Consider the following 27,496-nt stretch of genomic DNA (forward strand, 5'->3'; position numbering starts at 1 on the left):
AACAACGCATACCATTACCCTGCAAGTCGTAACAACGACTTGCGGAGGGGGAAGAAGGTGTGGATTTAAAATCCAACACCTTCCCTACTTTTGCACATACTGGAGTTGGAATAGTAAATCATACTATTCCAACATCCAGCGCCCCTCCCCCCGCAAATCGCAGTTACAACTTGGGGGTAATGGTATGCGTTGTTACAACGCGGTTGTTGTAATGTCTGTGCTGTAATTCCCTCGGGGAAAAAAATGCAGAAAAAAGCGGTATATTCAGCTTGGACATCCCCGGAAGAGCCAGTCGATCTCAGTCAGGCGTACGTTGAAGGGCTACCGACGTTGAAATCATCCTACCTAGCAAGTCGGCGGTGTCCTGTCCACAGCGTATGGAAAACTTTGCTGCGTATCTTCCCTCGGCAACTGCACGTGAGAGTACAGCCCGGGCCTCCTCCAGGCACTGGGGCAGTACCTGTGCCACCGTATCCCACACACAGTGAGAATAACGGCCCAACAGACATTTGGCGTTTACCGACCGCAGTCCCAAGCTGGAGGAAGAAAACATCTTCTTCCCAAGATGGTCCAGCTTTTTGGATTCCCTATCAGTTGGTGTGTTAGGGAATGCACCTTTGGATGTGGAGGCTTGGACCACCATGCTCTCAGGGGTGGGGTTTTGGGAGAGAAAAGTTGGGTCGGGGCGTCGGACAATCATCCTATCCACAGGTGGCCCTGTGTTGGGCTTGGACCAGGTGCCCAAAAGGATGTTGGTTAGGGTTTCATTGAAAGGTAGCAGGGGCTCCGAAGGGCTCGCTGCCCACTGAAGCACCTCTGTCAGGAGGTTAGTCCTGACTTCCACCGTAGGTAGCTCCAGGTTGAGAGCCTCGGCCGCCCTACGACAATACCACTGCTGTGCCACGGTAGGAGTAGACAACATGCCACGGTCTAGGGAAGTTTCTAGACAACTGGCTTCCCCCGTTCCCCGCTCCAGTCCGGGTCCTACTCCAACTGGTCAGTTAGAGGGTCTCCAGACCCCTCCCAGTCCTCCTCACCCTCCTCTGGCTGCCAATGTGGCCTGATTGGAGCACCAGGGCAGAACAAGGGCACAAAGGTACCCATTGGCGTAGAGTCCGGCATCAGTCGCCGCCGGTCCGATGTTAGCTGGAGACCCAACCAGCATCGGTGCGGACGTGGTGCCTGTGGAATCGGCACCGGGGGAGGTGTAATCAGGTGGACCGGTGCCAATACAGATCCAGGCTTGGATTCAAGGGGACCCTGCAGGCTTGGGCCAGAGCCACCGGCGTCGAAGGCCAAGGGCCCCGAGGCGGCGGGCACGAATGGCGCGCCAGCGGAGTCAGTCTGCCCAAAGAGGGCATGCATCACTTCGTTAAAGGTTCGAAGCTGGGCAAGGGTCGCTCTGGGTCCCGGGAAGGGAGGGAAACTCTGAGTCGACTCTTCTGGCTCTGCACGCCGAGCCGTGGGAGGGGCACCACCAGCATCCCTTGTCGCGTCGGCCGACCGACGAGCGAGAAGTCTAAGAGCAATGATGCTTCTTCGACTTCTTGTGCTTCGACTTACCTGATGCTTTGAAGAAGACTGGTGGTGGTGGTGGCTCCGCTACTGGTCCCTCGACCTCCGACGCGACCGGGACCTCGAACGGCGCGGTGCCGATTGCCGGGCCTCGAGAAGCTTTCGTGACCGCTCATGCTAAAACTTCGGATTCATGGTCCGGCAATCGGAGCACGACTTTGGATCGTGGTAGCGCTCCAGGCAAAACAGGCACACGTGGTGCATATCAGTCAACGACATCATTCGGCTGCACGAGCCGCAAGCCTTGCAACCGGGCATCCCTGACGTGCACCAGGAGTCTTTCACTCAAAAACTGTGTTGACAAAAGTCGTCAAAAAGTCAGTCAAAAAGCGACTGGAGGCACTGCTCACTCCGGATCTGTGCTAGCTGGCGCGGAAAAGAAAGAACTGACATCAGCGTGCGAGGGCGGCGTCTAAGGAGCTACGGCGACATCATTCCCGGCGACCACGACGCCACTGACTAATGCGGGCCGACCGATGCCACCTTTTGACGCACAGGATTAGTGCTGACGGAAAACTTACCGGATCCAGTCTGACGCCGGGGAGTAATTCTAAGGTAAGGAATCTATAACTAATTGGCTCTTTCAGATTTGATGATTGTTTCCACCAACGGGAATTGAAGAACTGAAAAGGACGTCCGATGACGAACACCAAGAGGTGTCGACCCAGAGCTTAGTGGATACACATCCGAACCAGACGGTGGAGCAAAACAATCTAACAATGTACCCAATGCCCATGTGCATTACCACCCAAGGGAACGTCACTATACCACGTGGCTCGAAAGATTTCTTTGAAGAAAAACAACTTGCATACATCCGAGCCCAACACTTGATGGCAGGATTAAGCAGAGCATCTGTGTGTACAGCTACACAAGCCAGATAAAAATAGATTTTCTGTGGAGTAACATCAGGTACCTACAAGAGATGAACAGCACCCAAGATGTTCATTCAACTCTGGCCTTCGCATCAAAGGCTTCAGGATAGGTTACAGAGTGAACTTTGGAGCAGAATTCGACTCAGCTGCTGGTGAGAGACCTTGGGCGTGCTAATGTTAGTTGGTTCAGAAGCTCAGAGCCCTTGACCAAAGTCTTTTCTGGAGTAGGGTGGGGGTTTCTTGGGGTCAAGAGGTATCATAAGAGCCAGGAGGTATCAGGTTGGTGCTTTTTGTCGCTGAATTAAGAGCTCGATGCCACAATCCCTCAAGAGCTGCGCTAGGTCCAAGATACAAAACCTCTTTCAAAGTCAATTGGCCATCAACAACTGTGTGGAAACAGAGGCTCTGGGCATAGTTTAAGTCCTGGGCCATGTGATTTGCTGCCGTACAATTTCCTGAGCCTCTGAAACATCAGAGGACAAAACCTCAGGGCTTTGCTTTCCTGTAGCAGGTGGGATGCCAGACAGACTTCCACTTTCTCATTTCGCTTCCTCAATATCCTCAGAGTCAAAGTGCCCTGGATATGTCAGATGGGTCTGACGCTGCATTTTAAGATGAGCCCAAGAGCGTTCTCTGCGATATCCGATTTTGTTCTTGAAATCTTGGCAGGCTGAGCAGGATGATTTCATGTGCTCAGGGGACAGGTGGGTTTACATATCTGAAGGTGATCCAATCACAGAAACTCGTAGTTACAATTTAGGCAAAGCTGAGAAAGAGTGTATTCTCCATAACACCTTCTGCCAAGGGTCACTTACAAATAGAACCTGAGCCTCCCAAGGATGGATAAAAAACAACTTTCACAGATGCAGAAGATGCTTCTTCCAGCAATGGATCAGGTATCCTCAATGGTCCTGGAACTAAAGTTGGAAACATTTGAACCAGACGGTGGAAAAAACCAATCTGAGGTGACTTCTTTATCATGATACATTGTGGGCGAATCTAGGAGCTCATAAGATATTGCGACGAGGGTTTAAGGAAAAAAAAAACCATCCGAGCCCGAAGGTGAAAATAAACAATCTGAGATGGGTTCTTTATACTAGTACACTGTGGCCAATGGAGGCATTCACAAGATATCCACATCCAAAACTGGATGAAAGAAATATTTAAAACATTGTAAAGCGTGTGTGTGTGTGTGTACAGTAACAAATGTTAAAAACTCTTGTAAAGTATTCCGAGATCCTACAGAAAGGCAGTGCTAATTAGGGGTTATCAGACAGTGCACATTTCATGATCGAAAACTTGCTGACTCTTTGGCTTTACTAAGATTTGCCCCTAATTGTGTAGACCTCTAAAGAGGTCACATTCTTGTCTCAGACTCACCCGATATTGTGGTTAATAAGTACCATCCACTATGGGACCTCCAGGTAAGATAAGTAGAAAAATGTCAGGTCTAAAAACACCAACTCGCTCCCTCAAGCAGATGCTGCACTGCCCAAGTCACTTACGCCCTTTTTAAACTGCAGGTATTGCTAGATTGCACAGAGCTTGAAATGGTAGAACTTGAATCAAAATGGCCTTATGTTGTGCCCTGGACCATAGTTCCATGCTCTTCCTAAACAGGAGAGAGATATTTTACCAGAAAACTGCAAAGGCATGCCTTAAAATGAGTGGTGAAAGTCTGGCAGACCTGTAATGGATTTCATACCATGGATGAGTAATATTTATTTTACACCACACTCAAGACCCTTTGAACTGAAAAGAAATAAAAATGTAATTGAAAACATCTTCCAATGTCAGCCAGTGAATACACACTGAAAGTTTAAGAGCGACATGGCACCTTGAAAAAAACGCAAGAGGTCAAGTGAAACTCTAACCACTCATTACAATAAAGGAAATGTCCTTTTTCGAAATGCCTACAAGATACATGCTTGCATGTCTAAACAAGGGAACAATGCTGGAGTCTAAAGACATACAAGAGACAGCTGGCATTCATTAGCAATGGATTAAAAACAAGAACGATAGGGTGAATCAAAGCTTAAAGTCTTTGTGAACTGCTTCATTCTAGGTTTCTGCTGCTCAGTTCTTTGAAAGATTGGGTAAAAGGAAAGAGGCACAATGCACTGGACAGTATTGAGGCAAAGGGATACTGTTATGCCACTGTATAGGTGGTGTGCGTCTGAGGTTCTTTATTGCCTCCTTGGAAACACCGGTTTCATAGTTTGCCCCATCACAAAGTGTGACTAGTCAGAAGTAACATTCTGACTAACGGGTGAGAGCTGGTAAAGTATAAAGAATAATAGTGGCAAATTTTGATTTTCTATTTATTTACTCATGTGTCTAGGCAGAAAGTCTCAAATGCCAACAAGAATGTGGAAGGACCAAACAACAAAATGTTAATCTTACCTTTCGCCTAATATCTGTAAACTGCGAGAACATAAGAGACCAGTAGAAGGCCAGCTCCATAATATAATAGTAGTATAAGTCAGGAGTTAAACCCTGTTAAATGAAAAAAGCTAATTATAACACACAAAATAATCTATTTGCAGTAATCATTTAAGTGAATGATTCAATGTTACAAATCTACAGTGGTACCTGACAAAAGTTGGGGTTCAACTCTCCAAAGGCAGCTCTCACAATTTGTATCTGCTAGCTTAAAGCCGTTCATGTTTTGCTTGATGGATGTTGTTTAGATCATCACCCATGTTTCAGGGTTGATCATTTTAATATACCTATACACAATTACTCTGATGTTCCATCCCTTAAGTTGCAAAAATTGAAGTTCTCATTCGAAAAGCCTATGTTCTTTAGCTCATATCACATGTAATTCTATGTCAGTACCGGAGGCGAGGATTAGGCTTTACTATCTCCACTCTATTAACCAATTAACCAGCAGCAATCAAACGTTATGTATAACAACATTAAGAAATGCGTTACTTACCTGTAACTGCAGTTATCCAGTATTGGTGTCTTTCATAGATTCACATGCCTGAATCATTCCCCGTCGTCGAGATGGGAGTCTCCGGTACATAGAAAAGTAATGTCTTATAGACATACATAGAGAATAGTAGGCCTAAAGGCCTCACCTTAGTAACATATCCATGTCCTTTTGTAAAAAGGACCAAACTCTAGAGAAGAGCCAATCAGCTATCACCTCCCTCTAGAACCTTCCTGGCAGGAGCCTCAGTTCCTCAGATTTTCGTACGCACTAAGCTAAGTAGGCGTGACACTGAGAGAGTTAGGTGAGTCCTTCCAGGGGAGGCGGGAGGGTTGCATGTGAATCTATGAAAGACACCAATACTGGATAACTGCAGTTACAGGTAAGTAACGCATTTCTTATCCAGTATTATGGGTGTCTTTCATAGATTCACATGCCTGAATCAGAGTAGCAAGCAATGCAGAGTGCACATTTCTGATGGAACAGCATATACAAGTCCTTAGATAAGACGCATCATGCGAGCATGAACCATCATTAGACCTCCACAATAAGTATTACTAAAGAAATGGGCACACCAGAGTAGGATGGAGGGACGGAGGAAGGCTCACCTTACTGAAAAGATGGCGTAACACTGATTGTCTCACTGCTGCATCATTCATCAGCTCCATATCCAGGCAGTAGTGCCTAGTGAAGGTATGCGGCGACTTCCATGTTGCCGCCCTGCAAATGTCAATGACTGGCACCCCTGCAAAGAGAGCTAAAGAAGTGGACATGGCTCTCGTGGAGTGCGATCTCACTTTGGAATGCAATGGCAGTCCAGCTTGGTCATGACAGAAAGCAATGGCTGCAGAAAACCATCTGGAGATGCTCTGCTTAGCAAGCGGTAGACATTTTCTAGGTCTGCTGTAAGCTATGAATAGCTGGTTAGATTTCCTGAATGTTTTCGTTTTGTCAGTGTAAACTTCAAGCATCGCTTGAGATCCAAAGAAAGCAGCGATCTCTCAGCTGCCGTGCTTGGGTTCGGAAAGAAGGAACGCAGAACCACAGGTTCATTTAGGTGGAAGTCCAACGGGACTTTTGAGATAAACCTAGGATTGGTTCTCAGGATTACTCTGTCGTTATTAAACTGTAGAAAAAGATCCTGGATTGAAAACGCCTGTAGCTCACTGACCCCCCTTGCAGATGTGAGCGTCAGGAGGAGTGCTGATTTCTACGAGGCATACTTTAGGTCAGCTCTGTGTACTGGTTTGAACGGATGTTTCATGAGCTGGTTAAGAACCACATTGAGATGCCAGGCAGGTGGCAACATCCTTACTGGCGGGAAAGATCGTTAGAAATTGCTTAATCAATCCGCTTGACCAGAGCGATGGACTCGTTGAAGTTCTTTATAACGAGATATTGCTGCTAAGTGTACTTTAATGGAGGAGTGGGCTAGGCCCGACTGTGCCAGATGTAATAGATAAGGTAATATTTGCTCCGGTGATGTGGAGAAAGGCAGAATCCCGTGATCTGCACACCAAACACAAAAGCGCTTCCATTTCAGGGAATACGTCTTGGTCGTGCTATCCGCCCTTGCTCTGGCAAGAATGTCTACAGTCTTGTGGAATATTCAGATTGTGGAACTCTCTGCACTCAGGAGCCAGGCGACTAACCTGAGAGACCTCAGATCCAGATGTTGAACTTTATTGTTGTTCATTGTAAGCAGAGATAGATACTGCCCAGGTGGACCGGCGGCTCCAGGGATAGCCGGTGGAGCTCTGTGAACCAATGTTGCCTCGGCCAAGTTGGGGCTATTAAAATTAGAGTACAAGGCTCCACCTAAATTTTCCTGAGGACTCTGGGAAGCATCGGGAATGGCGGAAAGGCGTACGCAACGACGTTGCGCCATGCGATGGAAGATGCATTCCCTAGAGACCCTGACTGGGGATGCCAACTTGCGTAGTGTGGGCATTTGGTGTTCATTGTCGTCGCAAATAGATCGATTTGCGGCGTGCCCCATCTGGAGAAGATCTGGTCGATAATTTGTTGATCTAGCTCACACTCGTGTGACGATGTTTTCTGCCTGCTCAACAAGTCGGAGAGCACATTGTCCGTGCCTGGGACATATTCCGCTCTTAGGGTTATATTGTGGAGTATGAGCCAATTCCAGATTATTTTGTGCAACTCGCGATAGTGTGTCAGCGAGCGTGTCCCTCCCTCTTTGTTGAGGTAGTGCTTAGTCGTGGTGTTGTCTGTCCGGATGAGCACCAGGGAATGTTTTATTCTTGGCAGGAAAGCTTGAAGGGCCAGGAAGACTGCCCGCAGTTCGAGCAGATTGAGATGTAGTTTCTTCTCCATAGGAGACCACTACCCGCTTATCTGTAGCTCTTGCAGAAAAGCTCCCCAGCCTTCCAAGGAGGCGCCTGTTGTGAGAACATGAGGAGCAGCCGGAAGCAGGAATGACAAGCCTTGAGAGAGGTTTTGAGATGACATCCACCATTGCAGGGCTCCGACCATCTGAGGATTCACTTTTATGTGGTCGTCAAATGACCCTGTGCATTGGACCCACTGCTTCAAGAGCGCCTCCTGTAGATTCCTCATTCGTAGTCGACAGTGAGGAATCAGGAGGCTTCACGCTGACATCCCCAGGAGGGATTTGAAGTGACTGACTGTCAAGACTTTCTTCGAGGCTACTATAGCAGATACTGCAAGGGGCTTGTACATCCTCTCTCTGGATGGGAAAGCTTTTGCTGACCGTGTGTCCAGGGTTGCACCTAGGAAACTGATGCACTGAGAAGGTTGTAGGACCGATTTTTCCTGATTGAGGGTGAGACCCTAGCAATTGAAAAGCTTTAAACAGGCGTTGGAAGACCTGGACGCGTTTTCTAAGGATGGAGTCCTGACCAGCCAGTCATCCAGATACGGAAAGACTTGGTGATGGCACTGTCTGAGATATGCCGCCACCGGGGTACGACATTTCGTGAATATGCGCGGTGCAGACTTGAGCCCGAAGGGCAGAACGCGAAACTGCAAGTGTCTGCTCGCTACTGCAAATCGCAAGTACCTTTTTGTGATTCCTGTGAATTGGGATATGGAAGTAAGCGTCCTGTATGTCTAGGGACGCCCTACAATCCTGCTGTTACAGTAGTTGCAAGACCTCCTGGATCGTTACCATGCGAAACGACTACTTCTTAGGAATTTGTTGAGGGCCCTAAGGTCCAAGATTGGTCTCCACTTCTTGTCTTTTTTCTGGATCAAAAGAAGCAAGAATAAAACCCTTTTCCCTTCTGAGATGGAGGTACTCTCTCTATTGCTCCTTTCTGCAGCATAATCGAGATCTCTCATAGAAGCAGCCATAGATTTTTGTTATTTCCGCTGTCCTGTACCTTGAAAGGACGACCTCCCAAAAGAGGATTGCTTGTTTTGCTGTTGTTGGCGCTGTTGGTATTGCGGTCTACTCTGGCCTGAAGGGCAGGAAGACCTGTATTAATAATTTCCTCTGTAGGAAGACTGTCCTCTTCCTCTATTTCTACAACAGGACTGGTTCTTATACTGAAGAGTGCCCAAAGGTCTCGCAGTGTCTGCTTCATCAATTTTTCGTGCCAAATAGTAACTGGCTAACATATGGCATGCCCAAAATCTTTGTTTGCACCTCAGGACGGAAAGAGGTTGCCTTTAGCCATCCTTGGAGCCGCAAGACTGCTGCTCCAGCCAACTGGCGGAACCCTGTCATAGCGATATCCATCGCGCAGTCTATAGTTTCTGACGTCGATGCCTCATCATCTAGCAGAATCCTCTTTACTTCCTCTTTGGATGAATCTGGCAATTCCGACAGCTATGGGTCTATGTGTGCCCACAATTGCCTATTATAGCGTCCCAAGAGCGCTAGGGCGTTCGCGGCCTTTACCGTCATTGCCGATATTGAGGAAAACCTGTTCCCAATGTTGTCCACTCTCCTTACCAGGAGGAAGCGACAAAGGGGCCGAAGGATTCCTGGAGGTCTTCTAGGCCGCCTGTGTCACCACGGAGTCCGGCTTAGGATGCCCTGTTAAACATGCGGGTGCTGTATCTGGCGCCCTATACTTCTTATCCAACTGAGGGATCACTGGTGATACAGAGGAGGGGTTCTGCATGACCTTTACCCCTTCTGAATATAGGTAATCGATAATCGGTATTGACCTTACTGCCTTCTTGAGAGGTTCTGTGAAGTCATACAAGAAGCAGACCGGTTCTTGAGAGATCATTGAGATCTTAAAACGCTGAGCAGCCCTCTCTACCACATTATAAGACATTCCAAAATTGTCGGAATTTCCCTCGTCGACGGGTCCGTCGACGAGATCGGCGTCATAGACTATGCCGTCGTAGACGAGCAGTCATAGACGAGGCCGTCGTAGGCAACATCATAGACGATCCGTCGTAGACGAGGCCGTCAATGAGGAGCCATCGTAGAGGAGCAATCGTAGATGAGGCCATCGTAAACGAGGCCATCGTAGACGAGGCCATGGTAGACGAGGCCATGGTAGACGAGGCCATGGTAGACTAGGCCATGGTAGACGAGGCCATGGTAGACGAGGCCATGGTAGACTAGGCCATCATCGACGCCGTATACAGGCCGTCTTAGACGAGCAGTCATAGACGAGGCCGTCGATGACGATGCCGTCGTAGATGAGCCATCGAAGAGGAGCCCTCGTAGATGAGGCCATCGTAGACGAGGCCATCGTCGACGCCATAGACAGGTCGTCGTAGACGAGCAGTCATAGATGAGGCCGTCGTCGATGACGCAGTCGTAGACGAGGCCATCGTAGACAAGCCATCGCAGACGAGGCCATCGTAGACGAGGCCATCGTAGACTAGGCCATTGTAGACTAGGCCATCGTCGACGCCGTAAACAGGCCGTCATAGACGAGCAGTCATAGACGAGGCCGTCGTCGACGACGAGCAGTCGTAGACGAGCCGTCGTAGACGAGCCATTGTAGATGAGCCATTGTACATGAGCCATCGTAGACGAGGCCATCGCAGATGAGGCAGTCGTCGACGCTGTAAACAGGCCATCGTCGACGAGCCGTCGTAGACGAGCCACCGTCGACGAGCCGTCGTAGACGAGCCGTCGTAGACGAGGCCATCGTAGACGAGGCCATCGTAGACGAGGCCATCGTAGACGAGGCCATCGTAGACGAGGCCATCGTAGACGAGGCCATCGTCGACGAGGCCATCGTCGACGAGCCGTCGTAGACGAGCCGTCGTAGACGAGCCGTCGTAGACAGGCCATCGTAGATGAGGCCATCGTAGACGAGGCCATCGTAGATGAGGCCATCGTAGACGAGGCCATCGTAGATGAGGCCATCGTAGACGAGGCCATCGTAGACAAGGCCATCGTAGATGAGGCCATCGTCGACGAGCCGTCGTAGACGAGCCGTCGTAGATGAGCCATTGTAGATGAGCCATCGTAGACGAGGCCATCGTAGATGAGGCCATCGTAGACGAGGCCATCGTAGACGAGGCCATCGTAGACGAAGAGGCTGTAATAGGCAATGATGATGGTTTCTTTGTCGACGATCCTGTTGACGATGTTGGCTTCTTAGTCTTTACCTCAGGAGGAATAGAAGACGCCTTCCTGAAGGGTCCTATGACCAGAGGAGGTGATTTTGACGGCTCAGAAGTCGCCTTTTTGACATGATTTTTCTCCAAAAGCAAGTCCTTTACTCTCCTTATCCACAGAGTGAGGAGATTTTTAAGAACTGCGCCCAGAAGACCCATGAGTGGTCTTTTTTGAGGGCCTTCTCAGGATGTTCCCCTGAGGAATGAGTCTGAGGAGATTCTCTTCTCTTTTGAGGTCTCCTAGACGTTGAGGATAACGCCTCATCACGGTCACTGGAGAAAATAAAAAACCTCCTTTCTGGTCTTAGTGTTTGACACCATATTAAAAATCACCCTTCACAACCTCTCAAAAACTTACTTGAGAAAGTGCGACATACCTTGTAGTCTTTGGCCTGTACCAGACCTTCTTTAAAGAATGTATTCGAAGATAATCCATAGTAGAAAAGAATCCTTGACAACAAAGTCATTTAATGAAGTGAAAAAACACAGAATCTGAGCAGAGCTCAGAGGAGACTCCCTTAGCACAACGTGCGGTAGGAAATCTGAGGAACTGAGGCTCCTGCCAGGAAGGTTCTAGAGGGAGGTGATAGCTGATTGGCTCTTCTCTAGAGTTTGGTCCTTTTTACAAAAGGACATGGATATGTTACTAAGGTGAGGCCTTTAGGCCTACTATTCTCTATGTATGTCTATAAGACATTACTTTTCTATGTACCGGAGACTCCCGTCTCGACGACGGGGAATGATTCAGGCATGGGAATCTATGAAAGACACCCATAATACTGGATAAACTACATTTCACACGAGTTTTTGGGAAAAGAAACAAAAACAGTCTATTACAACACCGCAGATTCTCCCGACATTCTCTGGAGATGCTCTATCCTTCTCTTTCTTCGCTGCTCCAGCAGCCTCAGCTAAGTCTTTTAGCTCCATGTTTTATAATGAAGTTTACTATGTTATTAAGGGTTCGAAATATGGTTTAGTACCATTAATCACACTGTGAAGGTTCTCGCTGTACGTGTCTGTTGCAGTAGCGGCTGGTGTCTGATAAAAGTAGTGAGCAGCACGGGGAGGGAGGGCAGTAACAACCAAACCAAAAAAACACTTCCCTGATGCTTGGGCACTCTTCTTCTCGCTGCTCTTCTGCCCCTCTGGGCACAGGCTCCCAGACTCCCCTGTGGCCAATCCCAACGCTGCTCTCACCATGACAGCAGCTTTGGGATTGGGCGGAGTGAACTAGTTTTGCGCTCCATCAGGGGCTGGGAGCCTGTGCCTGCTTGCCTCTCCACCCAGCAAGGCAGTAGGGTTGGAGAGTAGTCAGTGCACCTTACGGTTCGGCCGTCCTAAGACGGCCGGCCTAACCACCATGCGCACTGAACGCAGTGCCCAACACTACCCCTACCCCTGCTGCAGTGCAGTGGCCTACCCACACGACTAGGACGGATGGACAAAAAAATGAGGGGTGGGGAACATGCTCCTCTGCCATAGCTGAAGAGGCGCCACTGGTCTGTAGCCTGTTTTGACAAAAATTGTCTTTCCTTTGCAACACGGCCGCAGGAATGTTTTTGCTCCTTCGCGGCTGCTTTGATTCACCGGTGCGGTCATCCGGTCGCTTGGGGGGCCGTGCATTAAAATTCAACACGCTCATGAGCGTCCTACCTCCGGGGCAGCCGGCGCATTACTTTCACCAGCTCCAATCAAAGAGTGAAGAGCATCTGGCTGCAATAGAGTAAGGGGGTTGATATTTTGACCGTTTTAGTGCCACATGAGAGCCGCCGCCTGGACCTGAACACCCGCTCAGCAGGTAAGAATAATCTTGAGTGAGATATAGAACTGGGACACGTCCCAGGTGGATAAAGACAGTTCCCTATAGAATACAGGGAGTGCTTGCCCCAAGGATTGTCCGGGTCCTTGGCTCAATCCTTTCTGCGATTACCTGCACTTCCTGGGTTTCCCTAGATACTCTAGCCCCTTTCCATTATAAAAGCTCTCATCACCCTCCTTAATAAATATGGAGAACTCGGAGGAGTACATGGAGGAAGAAGACATTAATTACCTCTATATTGACAACCACTTCTGCCAGGTTATGGATGCCACTATTTTTAAAGCAGTATCCCAGGTTGTGGCGCCCTTGGAAAAGAAAATACTCCAGCTACAGGCTCAATGCCAAAAAACACTTGAACTAAGGGAAGTTCTTTCTTGGCCACGACCCCATACCTCCAGGGCAGCCCTCAGCATCAGTCACAGACAGTAATCGCAAACGCACAGACACCCCAGGGGTCGATCTAGACACCTTTGTGCACCTTAAAAAAGGCATTTATGGACTCTTAACCCCTCCTTTCAGACTCCCAAATACCAAGCACTTCAGGAGGTCCCTCCTTCCCACCCCCTCCCCAGACCTGGGAGATGGGGACGACACTCCCAATGTTTACGATGGGGACGGAGACTCTGCCAGACTCTGGGGTCCGTCTAGTGATCTTTTTCCCTCAAGAATGGTGCTAAGGTAGATGCGACCCACCAAAACCCAAACTCAGACGTGTTGGACCCAGATGATCTTTTACATCTGCGCTCTGCGGAGTGGTCCCCAAGACCTAAAGAGGCCTCTAATATAGCGAAAAACGCTGGACAAGGAGGTCAGAAGTTGTCTCCGAGCCTAGTCCCAGACCTTCCTTGGAGGGTAAAATAGCCCTCACTCCTAAGATAGATGCAAAAATGGCGACTTTTTTGGTGAAGTTTGTTTGGGATCCCAAAAAGGAAATAGTTTGGTCCTGGTCATGCCAAGACAAGTTACTAGTTGTAGCAGAACCCCTATCCAAGATGCTGGACATGGACTAAGATGCCAAAGCATCTGGCTCCTTGGTCTCCCCCGAAGCTATATCAAACCAGACTCAAACAGCTATATTATTTCTGGGAAATGCCAACTGAGATATCTACATAATGGTTGTAGATCCCTGTTGCTTAAAATAGACTCAAAGCTGGGGGAGCTATCAACATCAGAAGCGGGGCCCATAGCAGTGGGAAGTCTCTTCGGAGATCCATGTGTGTATTAGGCAAATTTGTAAATATGTTCAAGTCTCTGGACAAAGCCCAGACATCGATTAAAATAATTTTTACGCCCCCATATTTTTGTTGGAGACGTCGGTAGTAGGTGGCGCTTGGCCGGCCGTGCTTTTCACCAAGCCTCTTCTATGGGTGCAGATACCCCTTGAAGACAATGACAGGATCCATTCAGGTTCAGCAACTTCTACCCAACTAGGACCTCTCCCCAACATCAGGGTGGAAGAGGCAATAGCACCTAAGTACCCTCAAAATGAGTGTAAAATTTCCCAGGGGACCAAACTTGGGGGGCAAGTTGGTGGACTTCTTGACAATTGGGAGGCTCCTACCTCAGATGCTTGGGTCCTTCACTCGACCAGAGGGTTCCCAATTAAGTTCTCCGGCTCTCCATTCCAACCTCTCAATTCAAAACCCGTCTTTTTCTACCATTCAGTCAGAGTTAGTCAACTCTTGGAGAAGGGCGTGATTGTCCCCATCGTTTTCTCAGCAAACTTTCTGGTGGAAAAGAGGGATGGGGGCCAATGCCCAGTCATCAACCTGAGGGAATTCAAAGAGTGGCTGGTTTACCGCCACTTCAAGATGGAGGGTGTACATCTTCTCATGAACTTGTTGCAGGCAAACAAATGGATGGTCTGATTGGACCTACAGGAAACCTATCTTGCGATTTCCATCTTTCATCCCCACAGACGTTCCCTGCAATTTCAATGAGGTCACTGATTTTCTAATTCACCTCCCTTCTTTTCGGTTTATCCTCCACTCTGTGGTGTTTTACCACGGTGCTGAAACCTGAGGTTGAACACTTGAGAGCTCGAGGCGTCAGACGAATAGTCTACCTTAGACAATATTCTAATTCCGTATGAATGCCCGAGACGCCCATCACATCATTTGCAGATGACTATTGATTTGTTGGAGTCTCTTGGATTTATGGTCCACGTGAAGAAGTCATCCCTGATTCCATCCCAAAAAGTAACATTTTTGGGGTTTGTGTTTTACTCTGTCAAAGCAACCCTGAGTCTTTCTTCTAGCTAGCTTACTAAGATAAATAACGAGCTCAGTAAGACTCTGGCCAGAACTTTGACCTCCCTGCATCATCTGGCCCCCATCGTAGGTCTTCTCTCATAGTTCATACAAGCCCTTTTTCAATGACCCCTACACTACCGGGATTTGCCCCGCCGAAAGATCTATCATCTGCAGCGGTGTCTCAAGTATTCCCAATCCAATCACCTCCCATAAGAGGCGAAGGATGAGATACAATTGTGGGTCTCCAATATGGAGGCATGAATGGACGTGCCATTTTTGGCTCCCAACCCGACCTCGTGATAGAATTGGATGCCTAGCGGCTCTGGTTGGGTGGCACGATACGTGTAGTTCTCCACAGGAGTAAAATGGTCATCCGCAGAACAGGCCCTTCATATATTCCTGTCTGGAATTAATGGCAGGCTCCTTTGCGGTCAAGTGTTGGACCAAAGACCAGGCCAAATGTTGTGCCTTTCTCAAGATAAACAATTTATCGGCGGTCCGGTACATCAACCATCTAGGCGGTACGAGATCAAAGACCCTTTCGGATCTGGCGTGCGTCTTTTGGAACTACGGCTGGCCAACCAGATATTTGTCTTGGCAGAACACCTTCAAGGAATGTCCAATCAGGTGGCAGAATGGCATTCCCGTCATTGGCAGTATGTCAGTCTTTGGAAACTTCATACGAGGGTGTCCAGGAACTCCTAGCCCGGTGGGGCGCATTTACGGTCAATCTGTTTGCTACTAGACTAGACCATCAGTTGAAAAGGTACTGCTGTTGGTAGCCGGATCCCAACGCAGTATAGACTGATGCATTTCTCCAGGATTGGAGCAAAGAGAGGGGCTATGGCTTCCCACCATTCGCGATGATCATAAGATTGTCCACCCAGGTTCAGAGACAAAAGGGGGATTTAGAGGCAATTATCATGATCTGGAGATCTCAAGTCTGGTTTCCAGTTCTGATGGAACTTTTTGGGGATTTTCCAATACCCCCCCCTTTTCAGAGTCTCCTCTGGATCCCCAAGGGAATTCCTATCACCTGGTTCTAGCACGCTCACTCCATCTCATGGCGTGCGGCATCACAGGGAACGTTGGAAAGTCCTAGGAATTTCTCGAGAGGCTGCTGCACTGCTCACCAGAGCCTGGGTAGATAGCACAAATGAGAGGTACCGCTCTGCCTGGTCTTGATGCCTGGGTTGGTACCAACAGCAACTAGATCCTTTGGGGGCAGACGTTGTCTGCATTCTGAATTTTCTGGCGGGCTTAGCCTTGGAGTGTTTGGCTTATAGATCAATTAATACTTGTAGATCGACCATTTCGGCTGGCCATTTGTCAATAGATGGGGCTATTGGTTGGAGAGCGTCCTCGGGTCTGTAAACTTTTGAGGGTTATTAGATTGTCTATCCCACCAGAATCCCGGTATTCAAAATCCTGGGACGTTACTAAGGTTCTTCATTTGTTTAAAACATGGCCTTCCAATAAGTTCATTTCCAACAGATGTCGGTGAAGAATTATATTACTTAACCTGTAGGCAACTGTTCTTGGCATGTAGTGCCGTAACTTCACAAACTTGGCATAAGTACGTCATCTAGTGTTGAGCTCAGATGATTACCAGTTCTTTTTGTTCTAATAAGTTTTCTTCGACTCATAAGGTTATGTGACTCCTCCTCTTGATAATACAAGCATGGTTATCAACGCCATCTACAGATTGTTTTGCCGAAGGAAGGTGAGAATGTAAGAGTGATAAATATAGACAAGTGATAGCCACGCAATAGTATGATGTAAGTATATAATGTATGTGAAATGAAATCGGCACAGGGCTATTTTTGGGGGAGAAGGAATGGCATGTGAATCTACAGCACTACATACCAAGAACAGATACTTACAGGGTAAGTAACAATGCATTCAAGGCATGTATGCTGTAGATACAAATGCTTTGATAGACTGTAAAGCAGTCCCTGTTCCTAGGCAGTGGTTAACCTGTGGGGGTTGCAGTTGTTTGAAAGAGTCCTTAAGAATGCTTGGCCAACATTGTCTTGTTGGTCTGCAAAGACATCCACACAATAATGTTTTGTAAATGTGTGGGGATTGCACCATGTAGCTGCTTTGCAAATTTCAGCAATGGGAATGTTCCCATAAAAAGTCACAGAAGCTCCTATTTTCCTAGTGGAATGAGCTCTGGGGGAAACAGGTAATCTTTTAGCTTTTGTATAGCAAGTTTGGATGCATTTTAACAGTCCATCTTTAGATTCCTGATTTTGAAATGGCCTTCCCCTTACGTGGTGGTATACAGGCAATAAATAATTGCTTTGTCTGAATGTTTCAGTTCTGTCTATATAATACATAAGGGCTCTTTTAACATTTAATACGAGTAATGCCCTCTCAGCAACAGAATCTGGTTGCGAGAAAAACACAGGCAATCCAAGGGATCGATTAATATGAAAATTGGAAACTACTTATGGAAGGAACTTAGGATTTGTTCTGAGTACCACTTTGTCTCTATGTAGTTGGAAGAAAGGTTCCTCACGTGTTATGCCTGAATTTCACCGACACTTCTAAGAGAAGTGATAGCAATTAAAAAGGCAAGTTTCCATGATAAGTTTTGCAATTGACAGGAGTGAAGAGCTTCGAAGGGAGGGCCCCTGAGTTGTGTTAATACTGGTGCAGGAGGAAGCTAGGGAGGAGAGTCCCTCCATAAAAGCTTTAAATGACAGGAATCTTAAATCATGATAAGTGATATCTATTCTGCAAATAGGTTGCAATAGCTGCAAGGTGTAAGCGTATAGATGTATATACTAACCCTGTTGTTTGTAAATGCAATAAGTAAGTAATAAGTGTCTGCACTCTTGGACTAAGAGTCTTGATGTTCTGTTGTTGACAGTAAACAAATCTTTTCCATTTGGCCGTGTAACATGGTCTTGTGGTAGGTTACGGGCTTCCTTAAGAATGTCCATACATTCTTGTGGCAAGTTTAGATATCCAAACTCTACGACCTCAGGAGCCAAATTGCAAGGTTAATTTCTTTGGGATTGGGGTGTTTTAATTTCCCTTTGTATTCTGTGAGAAGTTCCGGCTTGAGGTAAAGCTTCTCGTGTGTAACTAGGGATAGTTCCAAGAGTGTCAAGAGCAAGGGCTGGCAAGCCCACCATGGTGCAATTAGTATCATTGTAAGATGTGTTTGCAGTAGTTTCCTGACCACTAATGGAAGAAGTGGGAGAGGCGGTAAAGCATAGGCAAATATCCCTGACCAACTGATCCATATGGCATTGCCCTTGGAATGTTGGTGTGGATACCTGCTTCCAAAGTTTTGACATTTTGCATTTTCTTTGGTTGCAAACAGATTTATTTGTGGAGTGTGGTGGAGTTCCCATTCATGGACTTCTAGCGAAGTCCTGCTTAGACGGTCCGTAGCTTGGTTGCCTGTCCCTGGGACATGTTCTGCTAAGAGATTAATGTTATGGTGTATTGCTATGCTCCATATTGTCTGTGCTGAAATAATTTGGAGAGTGTGTGTCTCCCTGCTTTTGTATATAATACACAGCTGTCATATTGTCTGTTCGAATTAGGACAACTTTGTGTAGTAGGTGAGGTAGGAAGGCTTTCTCTGGTAGGTGAACAGCTTGCAACTCTTTATGACTGATATGGAGATCATTGTGCTTGGAATCCCATACTCCCTGGATTATGAGGTTCTGAAGATTAGCTCCCCAACCTATAAGGGAAGCATCTGCTGTGAGAATTATCTGTGGAACTAGGTCTTGAAACTGCTGCCCTTTGGATAAACTCTGTGGAGTCCAGAGTGGTGTGTGTGGATTCCAGAGTGGTGTGTGCGGCTGTCTACCAACACTAGATCGTGAAGTTGACCCAGTGATTGTGTCCACTGATGAGAGAGACATTCCTGGAGAGGTCTCATGTGTAGTCTGGCATGTGGGACTATCAAGATGCGAGATGCCATCATGCCCAACAGCCGAAGAAATGTTCTGGCTGGGATACAAGGCCCTGTTTGAGACTGTTGTATTAATGATACTATGATGTTGATTCTGTCTGGATTTGGACATCCCAGTGCTGAATGGGTGTTGAGCATGTCTCCTAGATATGGCTGTATGGTAAGTGGTTGTAGGTTTGACTTTTGTAGATTGATGGTGAACCCTAAGTGATGTATAAGAGTTAGGGTTTGTTGAGTATTGTGGTTGCAGAGGTTGAGACCGCTTGCTTTTATTAACCAGTCGTCTACATATTTCTTTTAAAGGTTTTATATAGCGCTGGCTAGACCCGGAGGTATCAGAGCGCTTTACATGAGCATCAGATCATAGTTATAGGTTACATCGTTACATATATGGAAACACATGCATGTTGTGTCTTCAAACATGAGCAGCTACTACTGCTAGATATTTTGTAAATACCCTGGGTGCTGTGGTAATCCCAAATGGAAGAACTTTTAATTGATAATGGTTGCCCTGAAATTGAAACCAGAGATACTTTGTGTGCAAGATGAATGGTCATGTGAAAATAGGCATCCTTTAGAACCAGGGTGGTCACGAAATCTCCCTTTTGTAGCAATGGAAGAGTGACCATATGAAAGTGTGCTGATATAATGGAATGGAATGGAATATATACTTGTATAACGCAGACCGTTACCCTGCGGGTATCCTGGCGCTTCGATCAAGAGGTCGACCAATCGACAGCTAACTTCCGGCATTTAAGGAGAAGAAGAAGGTTCAAAGCCTAGGGAAGAGCCATGTTTTAATGTTCTTCCTAAACTCAGGTAAAGAGTCCATTTGTCTGATATTCTGAGGAAGCTTGTTCCAGTGGAGAGCGGCGGTCACACTAAATGACCTTCCTCCCATCCTGGATCGTTTAAACCTGGGAGTAACCAGCAGACTGGTGTTTGAAGAGCGGAGTTGTCTTTTGGGATGGTACCAAGAGAATTTTTCTTGCAAGGGGATGGGGCCCATGTCATGTACCGCTCTGTGAACCAGGCATAGCGCCTTAAACTGGACCCTTTCCTTGATGGGCAGCCAGTGTAGTTCTCTCAAGGCTTGTGTAGATGAGGCGCTGTGCTGCCTATTTAGTGCTATTTTTGCTGCTGCAGACTGGACTCTCTGAAACCCCTGAAAGATATATTGTGGGGCTCCCAAATATAGGGAGTTGCAGCAGTCCAGTCTGCTAAGCACCGTGCTTCTCACCACCACTGGACGCAGTTCCTCTGATAGTAGTGGAAGCAGCTGAAGCAGCTGACGCAGCCCACGCAGCCCACGCAGCCCCGAAAAACACACCCTGGCAGTCTGGTTGGCCTGTGATTCCATTTGGAGGTCGCCATCAATTAGTACCCCCAAATTGCGTACTGTACTAACTGGTATCAATGGTTCCTCCTCCGGAGTTAGTCTCAACTCGAAAGGGATACGGTTGGACAACATAGCAGAGGAGTCGTATACTACCTCAGTTTTACTACTGTTAAACTGTAAGGAGTTTTCTCAGAGCCAGCTAGCGATACTACGCATACATTGTTGGAAAGAGTCCATAGATACTGCGTGTTTGCCTTCCAAAGAGAAGGCCAACTGAGTATCGTCGGCGTAGTTTATTAAATCAACTCCAAAGGCTTTGATGATAGGAAACAGCGGCTGAAGGTATACATTGAATAGTATGGGGCTGATCGCGGAGCCCTGTGGTACCCCATACACTACCGGGGTTTTATTGGAAGTGAACGGTACCATGGACACCATCTGATGTCTCCCAGTTAGATAGTACCGCAACCACTGCAAGGCCAGCCCTTTCACCCCTATCCTTTCCAATCTCTTTACTAGGATAGGGTGGCTTACCGTGTCGAATGCTGCCGACATATCGAGAAGCACTAGAACAGATGCATTCCCGTTGTCGGCCCGCACGCGCAGGGTGTCCAGCATAGTGGCCTAGGCGTTTCGGTCCCATGCCCTGAGCGAAACCCGAATTGGTCCCTGTCCAGGATTTGACCACCCACCAGAAAATTGGAGTGTCTTACTTACTGTGTTCTCCATGATTTTAATTGGATAGGGCAGAAGAGAAATGGGTCTAAAACTAGCCGGGTTCATTGGAACTAGGGAAGGTTTCCTAATCAAGGGAGTTACCACTGCTTGTTTCCACTTCTCCGGGACTATTCCAGTCTCCAGAGATTGGTTACATATTTGTCGCAGCCAGGGGAAAGATCCTTGTCCTAAAGTTTTCCAGATTTTGTGGGGCAAGGGGTCCATGGGGGATCCTGAAGACACGCTGTAGGCCAGATTGGTAAAGGAAATGTCGTTAAAGGTTTGAAAACTATCCAGGGTCAATATTTGCCCCTGATTCTTAGCCTCCATCTCATGGGGGCTATTGTCTACATCATTATTGCCCGTGGGATGAAAAGTGCCGACAATTTTGAATATTTTTTTGTCAAAATAGAAGGCAATCTCGTCACACAATCTTTGTGTGGCCACCACATTATTACTAAGGCAAGTTGGTGAAGAAAGCTCCTTCACTATCTTAAATAGGGCTTTCGTCCTATTTGACGCCTGGATAATAGAGTTGGCATAGAAGTCTGCTTTAGCCTTAGTATTGAGCTCCTTATATTTCAGTTGTATTATTTTCAACTCATTTTTGTCTGATGGCGGATACTTCTTCCTCCATTTCCTCTCCGCCTGTTTACATGACAGGCGTAGCTGTTTCAAACCTTCATTGTACCATGTGGCTGAAACTCTCTTCCTAATCTTTAGTTTCTTTATAGGAACTGCCTGGTCCAAAATATTAGTTATATAGGTACAGTAGGTATTGTAATTTTCCTCAACTGTATCAGTGGGATTAAAGTAGGTTACACCCAAGGGAACTTCAACATTCTTAATTTTCTCAAGTTTGAACCATTCTCTCCCTCTCCGGTAGGTAGCTGGACGGTTGGCTTTGTCTTCACAGCAAAATTGTGTAATCTTAAAGAGAATTAAAAAGTGATTGGTCCAATTTTGAGGGGTTATATTGAGGACTTCAGCCTCATCTTGATTATCAAATAAAAGATCAAGCATATGGCCTCCCTGATGGGTGGGATGATTTATCAGTTGCTGTAGGTTAAGATTTGCACACATATTTTTCAAATCACTAAAATGGTTACACAGTCTCCCGTCGTGTCTCAGATTAAAATCACCCAAGATTATCATTTTAGAATGAGAGAGCGTAAGGTTTGTGATAGTATCAAATAGAGCCTGAAATTGTGTACTATCTCCTGGGGGACTGTAGCATATCAGTCCTGTCAGTGAGCTTCCACTTGTTTCTTGCAGTTTAAACCCTATAAGTTCGATGCCTTCAATCATCTCTACCCTTAGTGCCACAAAATTCATCTCTTCGCGAAATATCATCCCTACCGCTCCCCCTCTGCCCACGACTCTCGGTTTATGTAGAATTTTTATAACCGGCTGGACAAGCCAGAGCCAATTCCATCATAGACTCTGCCTTTGTCCAGGTTTCCGTTAGAAACAAGGTGTCCAATTTCAGATCTTCAATCACCATTGATATCTCTGTATGATGTTTAACTAGGGAACAACTATTGATTAGTCCGCATAAAAGGTGCTTTCCCTCGTTTGTTTCGTAGGTTGACGGAAGCTCGCGTCCCCCATTGTCCCTCTTACCCAAACTTAGCAGCGATTCTCTGGAATAAAACGTAACCCCCTGTTTGCTGTTTGGACAGGCAGCGTGGCTGGCACTGTGTGCGGACGGGCGCAGACGGGCTTCCTTTGGCGCGCCTCTGGCGCGCCCGCTACGCGCTTGCATTGCCCAGTTTAAGTAGGCAAGCAAGTGCAGGACAACACTAGAGCACCTCCAAATATGGCGCCCTAGAATGGCCAGAGATCACCCCCACCTAAGATGGCGTCCGTAACTAAATGAATAAGGGGAGTCTAAGCCTCGCTCAAATAGCGAGTGAAATGCAAAGTATTTTAAAGTGCGGGTAAGCGGGATTTAAAGATTCTCTAATAGATAATGGTCTAATGGTCTGAGATCGAGAATGGGGTGTAAAGGCCCATCTTTTTTGGGGATAACAAGTATAGTGAGGAGGCCCCTGTTCTTTGAAATTATTTTTGAACTGGTTCTATTGCTCCTTTTTGTAATAGAGTTGCTATTTCCTGTTGCAGGAGAATTTGATGTTGAATAGATAGTTCATGTTTGCGCGGTGGGATATTTGGAGTTATAACTAGTTCCAGACAGTAGCCATGTTGGATAATATCCAACACCCACAGATGAACAAAAGTTACTTACCTGTAAACTGTGGTTCTCCAGTATTGGTGTCTTTTATAGATTCACATGCTTGAATATTCCCCGTCATCAAAGTGGGAGTCCAACGGTACATAACATAGCAATAACCTAACCATAGTATAGGTAAGAAAAAAACCATAGAGTAGCATTGAAACATAGACCTTAATGGATAGAAAAACTTGTCACTTTGTTAACATGTCCAGGTCATTGTAAGTAGTCCAAACTCTAGCCAATCAGGGGTCAGCACCCTCTAGAATGTTCTCCTCAGAGGCTCAGGCCCTCAGATTTTCGTAGCACAAGGGTGACAGAGTCAATAGGAGAGGAGAGCCTCCGAGGGGAAGAGAGTGGGTCGCATGTGAATCTATGAAAGACACCAATACTGGAGAACCACAGTTTACAGGTAAGTAACTTTTTTTCTTATTCAGTATTGGGGTGTCTTTCATAGATTCACATGCTTGAAGAGTAGTTAGCAGGTATTATGCAAAGTAAACTATATATAATCGTAAAACATAATACGATAAACACAAATATGGCATAGAGTCAGTCAAGTTGGCTTTATTTCTATAAAAGAATATCTTTAAAAGCAATACAGAATTATCAAAACAATTATTTAAAAACATGAAAAACAAAAACCAAGCCATGCAAAATTGGTATTCTTCTAACATCATAGATGGCGGTAATAAATTAACTAAGAAGGTACCAAAAGTGACCAAAATTAAACAATTTGGGAAAGCCGCTTTGACCTAATCAACCATGCCCAGCTTATATATTTGGATAGGCCACAAACATACAGCGGCCGGGTATCTAATCTTAAAATTCGCAGGGCCACACTGCATTGTCGAGTTCCCAACTCCCTACATAGTGGCTTTAACCACCTACCTCGGGGTACTTTATAGGCAGGACATTCGAACAAGAGGTGTGTAATCGTCTCTGGCTTAAGTAGACAGAAAGGACAAAAAAGGGTGGTTTGAGCTGGGGGTTTCCACCGTGCAGTCAAATCTCTCACCGGTAGCAAGCCAATTCTGAATTTAAAAAACAAAGCCCTGTCCCTGGAGATCGAAATAATGTCCAAGTAGAGTTCCCGGAGTGCCACATCCTTTACAAGCAGAAAGTCCCTTGAAGTCCGGCACAAGCTGAGCTCGGTGTTTCTTTTGTTCATTACCCAAGTCCAGTATAAGTTCCTCAGGGCTGCCTTGGGTGGAGTAGACCGAGAATGCCAAGCCCCTTCCAGCCCGAGCTCTACCAACAGACTTTTCACGTCCCTTAGCCACCTTATTTTTGCCCAGCCAGACATGTCTAGTATCTCCCTTAGCCCCTCGGCATAGCTAGCAAGTTCCGGCACCCTCCATAGGCGAGCCCACAGAAGGAGGGGACGCAGCCTATGTCTATGGCATAGAAAAAAACAGTACCTTGCAGACAGGAGGAGGAAAGCAACAGAGGCTCACCTTATTTAAAGAGATTACGTAGGACCGCTTGCCCCACGGCTGGATCAGTGTTGTCAGCAGCTTCCAGACAGTAGTGTTTTGTAAAGGTGTGTCTTCTGGACCATGTTGCAACTCTGCAGAAGTCTTCAAAATGACCGGCTCATTAAGATGGAAGTCAGATAGTACTTTGGGGGATAAAGGCCGGATTGGTGCGGAGCACGACAGAATCCTTGTTGAACTGAAGAAAAGGCGGTTTTGTGGTAAATGCCTGAATGTCACTGACTCTACGAGGCAAAGTGAGAGCCAACAGCAGCGCAGTTTTCCAAAAAATGAATTTGACATCGACTTTATGGATAGGCTCAAATGGGGCTTTCATGAGTTGTGCCAATGCAATGTTTAAATGCCAAGGAGACGGCGGACAACGAATTGGAGGGAACATCCAAAATAGGCTGTTACAGAACTGCTGAATTACTCTGGAGGAGTAAAGAGAGGTGGAGCCATCAGGCCGAAACATTGAAATTGCTGCCAGACAAAGTTTAAGGGTAGAATGTGAAAGGCCTGATTTTGTTAGATGTAAAAAGAAAGGCAAAAGTTGCACAGGGTGTATGTTAGCCGTTTCACACCAAAGACAGAACCGCTTTCATTTGAGTTTGTAGATTTTTACAGTGGAGGCTGCCCTAGCCTTAGCAATAACTTCCCTGCAGTCTGAAGGAATGTTCAAGGTGGTAAACTCATAGTGCTCAGGTTTCAGGCCGCTAAACAAATAGATGCCGGTTTGGGATGGCACACCTGTCCCTGATCCATTGTAAGAAGATCCAGAAGTGGGCGGAGCAGAATCGGGTCGCACTGAGATAGGAGGAGCTACGTAAACCATATCTCTCGAGGCCGCCTGGGAGCTATTAGAAGAATGTGTCAAGGCTCCCGCCTCATTTTCCGAAGCACCCTGGGGACCAGACGAATCGACGGAAAAGCGTCAGCATCTATTTTTTGACCAGTTCATCAAAAATGCATTCCCACACGACTCTGGTTGGGGAAGCCAACTTGCGTAAAAGGGGCATTTGCTGTTCAGATTGGTTGCGAACAGATCCAGATTCGGGGGACCCCAGAGTCAAAAAATGTGATCCAGTGTGGGTTGATGTAATTCCCACTCGTGGTTGGATGAGGTTGACCTGCTCAGAGAGTCCGCTAGACTGTTGGATGTTCCCAGAACATGCACTGCCGTCAGAGTGATCGGATGCTGGATCGCCCAATCCCAGATTTGTTGCGCCTGAAGGTATAGCAAACTGGACCGCGTGCCCCCCCTGTTTGTTTATATAGTGCATGCATGTTGTGTTGTCCGTCCGGATCAACACCGAAGCTCCCTGAATGATGGCACGAAAAGTCTTTAGCGCCGGAAATATGGTCAATAACTCCAGAAGGTTGATGTCGCAGTTCCTTTGGCAGGAATCCCATCTTCCTTTGGCTGTGAGGCCCTGTAGGGGCGCACCACACCCTTCGAGGGATGCGTCTATTATGAGTGTGAAATTTGGGATGTCCACCAGAAAGGGACGGCCTGCTGATACATTTGATTCTAGGGTCCACCATATTAGAGCGGTTTTCATTTGGGATGTGACTTTGACCACATCGTTGAATGAACCCGAAATTTGAGTCCATTGCTTGTCGAGTTCCTCCTGAATGGGTTTCATTTTCAGGCGGCAGTAAGGGACTAAGAGAATGTAAGAGGACAACATCCCCAGCTAAGACTTCAACTGCCGAACAGAAACGGACCTTCTTGAACGGAGGAAGGTCGCCAAGGTGCAAAGTCGTTGACGCCTTTCGAGGGACACAAAGGCTTTTGCCAGTTTGGTGTCGATTATGGCCCCCAAGAACGTCCTGAGTTGAGCGGGAACAAAATGGGACTTTTCCAGGTTGAACGTAAGGCCTAGAGACTGGAAGAGGGACCTGCAGATCAGAGTGTGTCGAGACGCCAGTTCGAACGATTGTGCCTTTAGAAGGCAGTCGTCGAGATAGGGAAAAATGTGTACACCTTGTAGACGAAGATACGCTGCCACCAGTGCCAAGACCTTGGTAAACACTCGGGGCGCAGAATGGAGGCCAAATGGAAGGACCTTGAATAGGAAATCTCTCCCAGCCACTCTGAATCCGAGAAATTGTCTGTGCCTGGGAAGAATTGGGACATGAAAATAGGACTCTTGAAGGTCCAGTGTGGTCATGTATTCATTCAGGAATAGTAATGGAAGCACCTCCTGAAGGGACAACATTCGAAATGTCTGTTTTTTTAGGTATTTGTTTAGGGAGCGTAGGTCCAGAATGGGACTCCATTCTCCCGACTTTTTCTGTATAAGGAAAAACCTTGAATAAAAACGTCTGCCCCTTTCTAGTTTTGGAACCATTTAGATCCCGCCCTTTCTCAACAAGATTGCGAGTTGACCCAAAAGTTCCTTCAGATGGGCAAGCGGAGGGGCCTCTGGGCGGAGCATTGGGAGAGATTTTTACAAACTCTAAAGCGTGTCCCCTGCGCACAATACCCAGAACCCATCGATCTGTTGCAATTTCTGACCATTTGGAGTAGAAACAGGAGACTCGACCTGCAACCTTTGTGTGTGTGAGCGGAATGGAGGGTGGTAAATGAAACAAGTCATTGTTTTTTGGATGAATCTCTGCCTCTGAGAGGATTTTCCTCTATACTGCTTCTAAGAGGCTGCAGGCGGTTGTCTGTACGACTGTTGATTCTGGGAGGAGTAACGTTGTTGATTTGCAAAAGAGTTGTATTGCGGGTATTGGTTAGAACCTCCCCG

The 27,496-nt window shown here is 46.9% G+C and overlaps 1 protein-coding gene across 2 annotated transcripts in view; it reads right to left on the reverse strand.

Moving 5' to 3' along the window:
* The window catches only part of CERS5 (ceramide synthase 5), a 369,439-nt gene that overhangs the window by 216,789 nt on the left and 125,154 nt on the right, over positions 1 to 27,496 (reverse strand). For both annotated transcript variants that reach the window (XM_078688907.1, XM_078688908.1), the window contains exon 6: positions 4,851 to 4,943. In XM_078688907.1, the coding sequence (XP_078545033.1) occupies positions 4,851 to 4,943 (93 nt within the window). The remainder of the gene's footprint in view (positions 1 to 4,850; positions 4,944 to 27,496) is intronic.

The sequence above is a fragment of the Lissotriton helveticus genome, chromosome 1_1 (genome assembly GCF_964261635.1).
Source record: "Lissotriton helveticus chromosome 1_1, aLisHel1.1, whole genome shotgun sequence".
Classification (NCBI taxonomy): domain Eukaryota; kingdom Metazoa; phylum Chordata; class Amphibia; order Caudata; family Salamandridae; genus Lissotriton; species Lissotriton helveticus.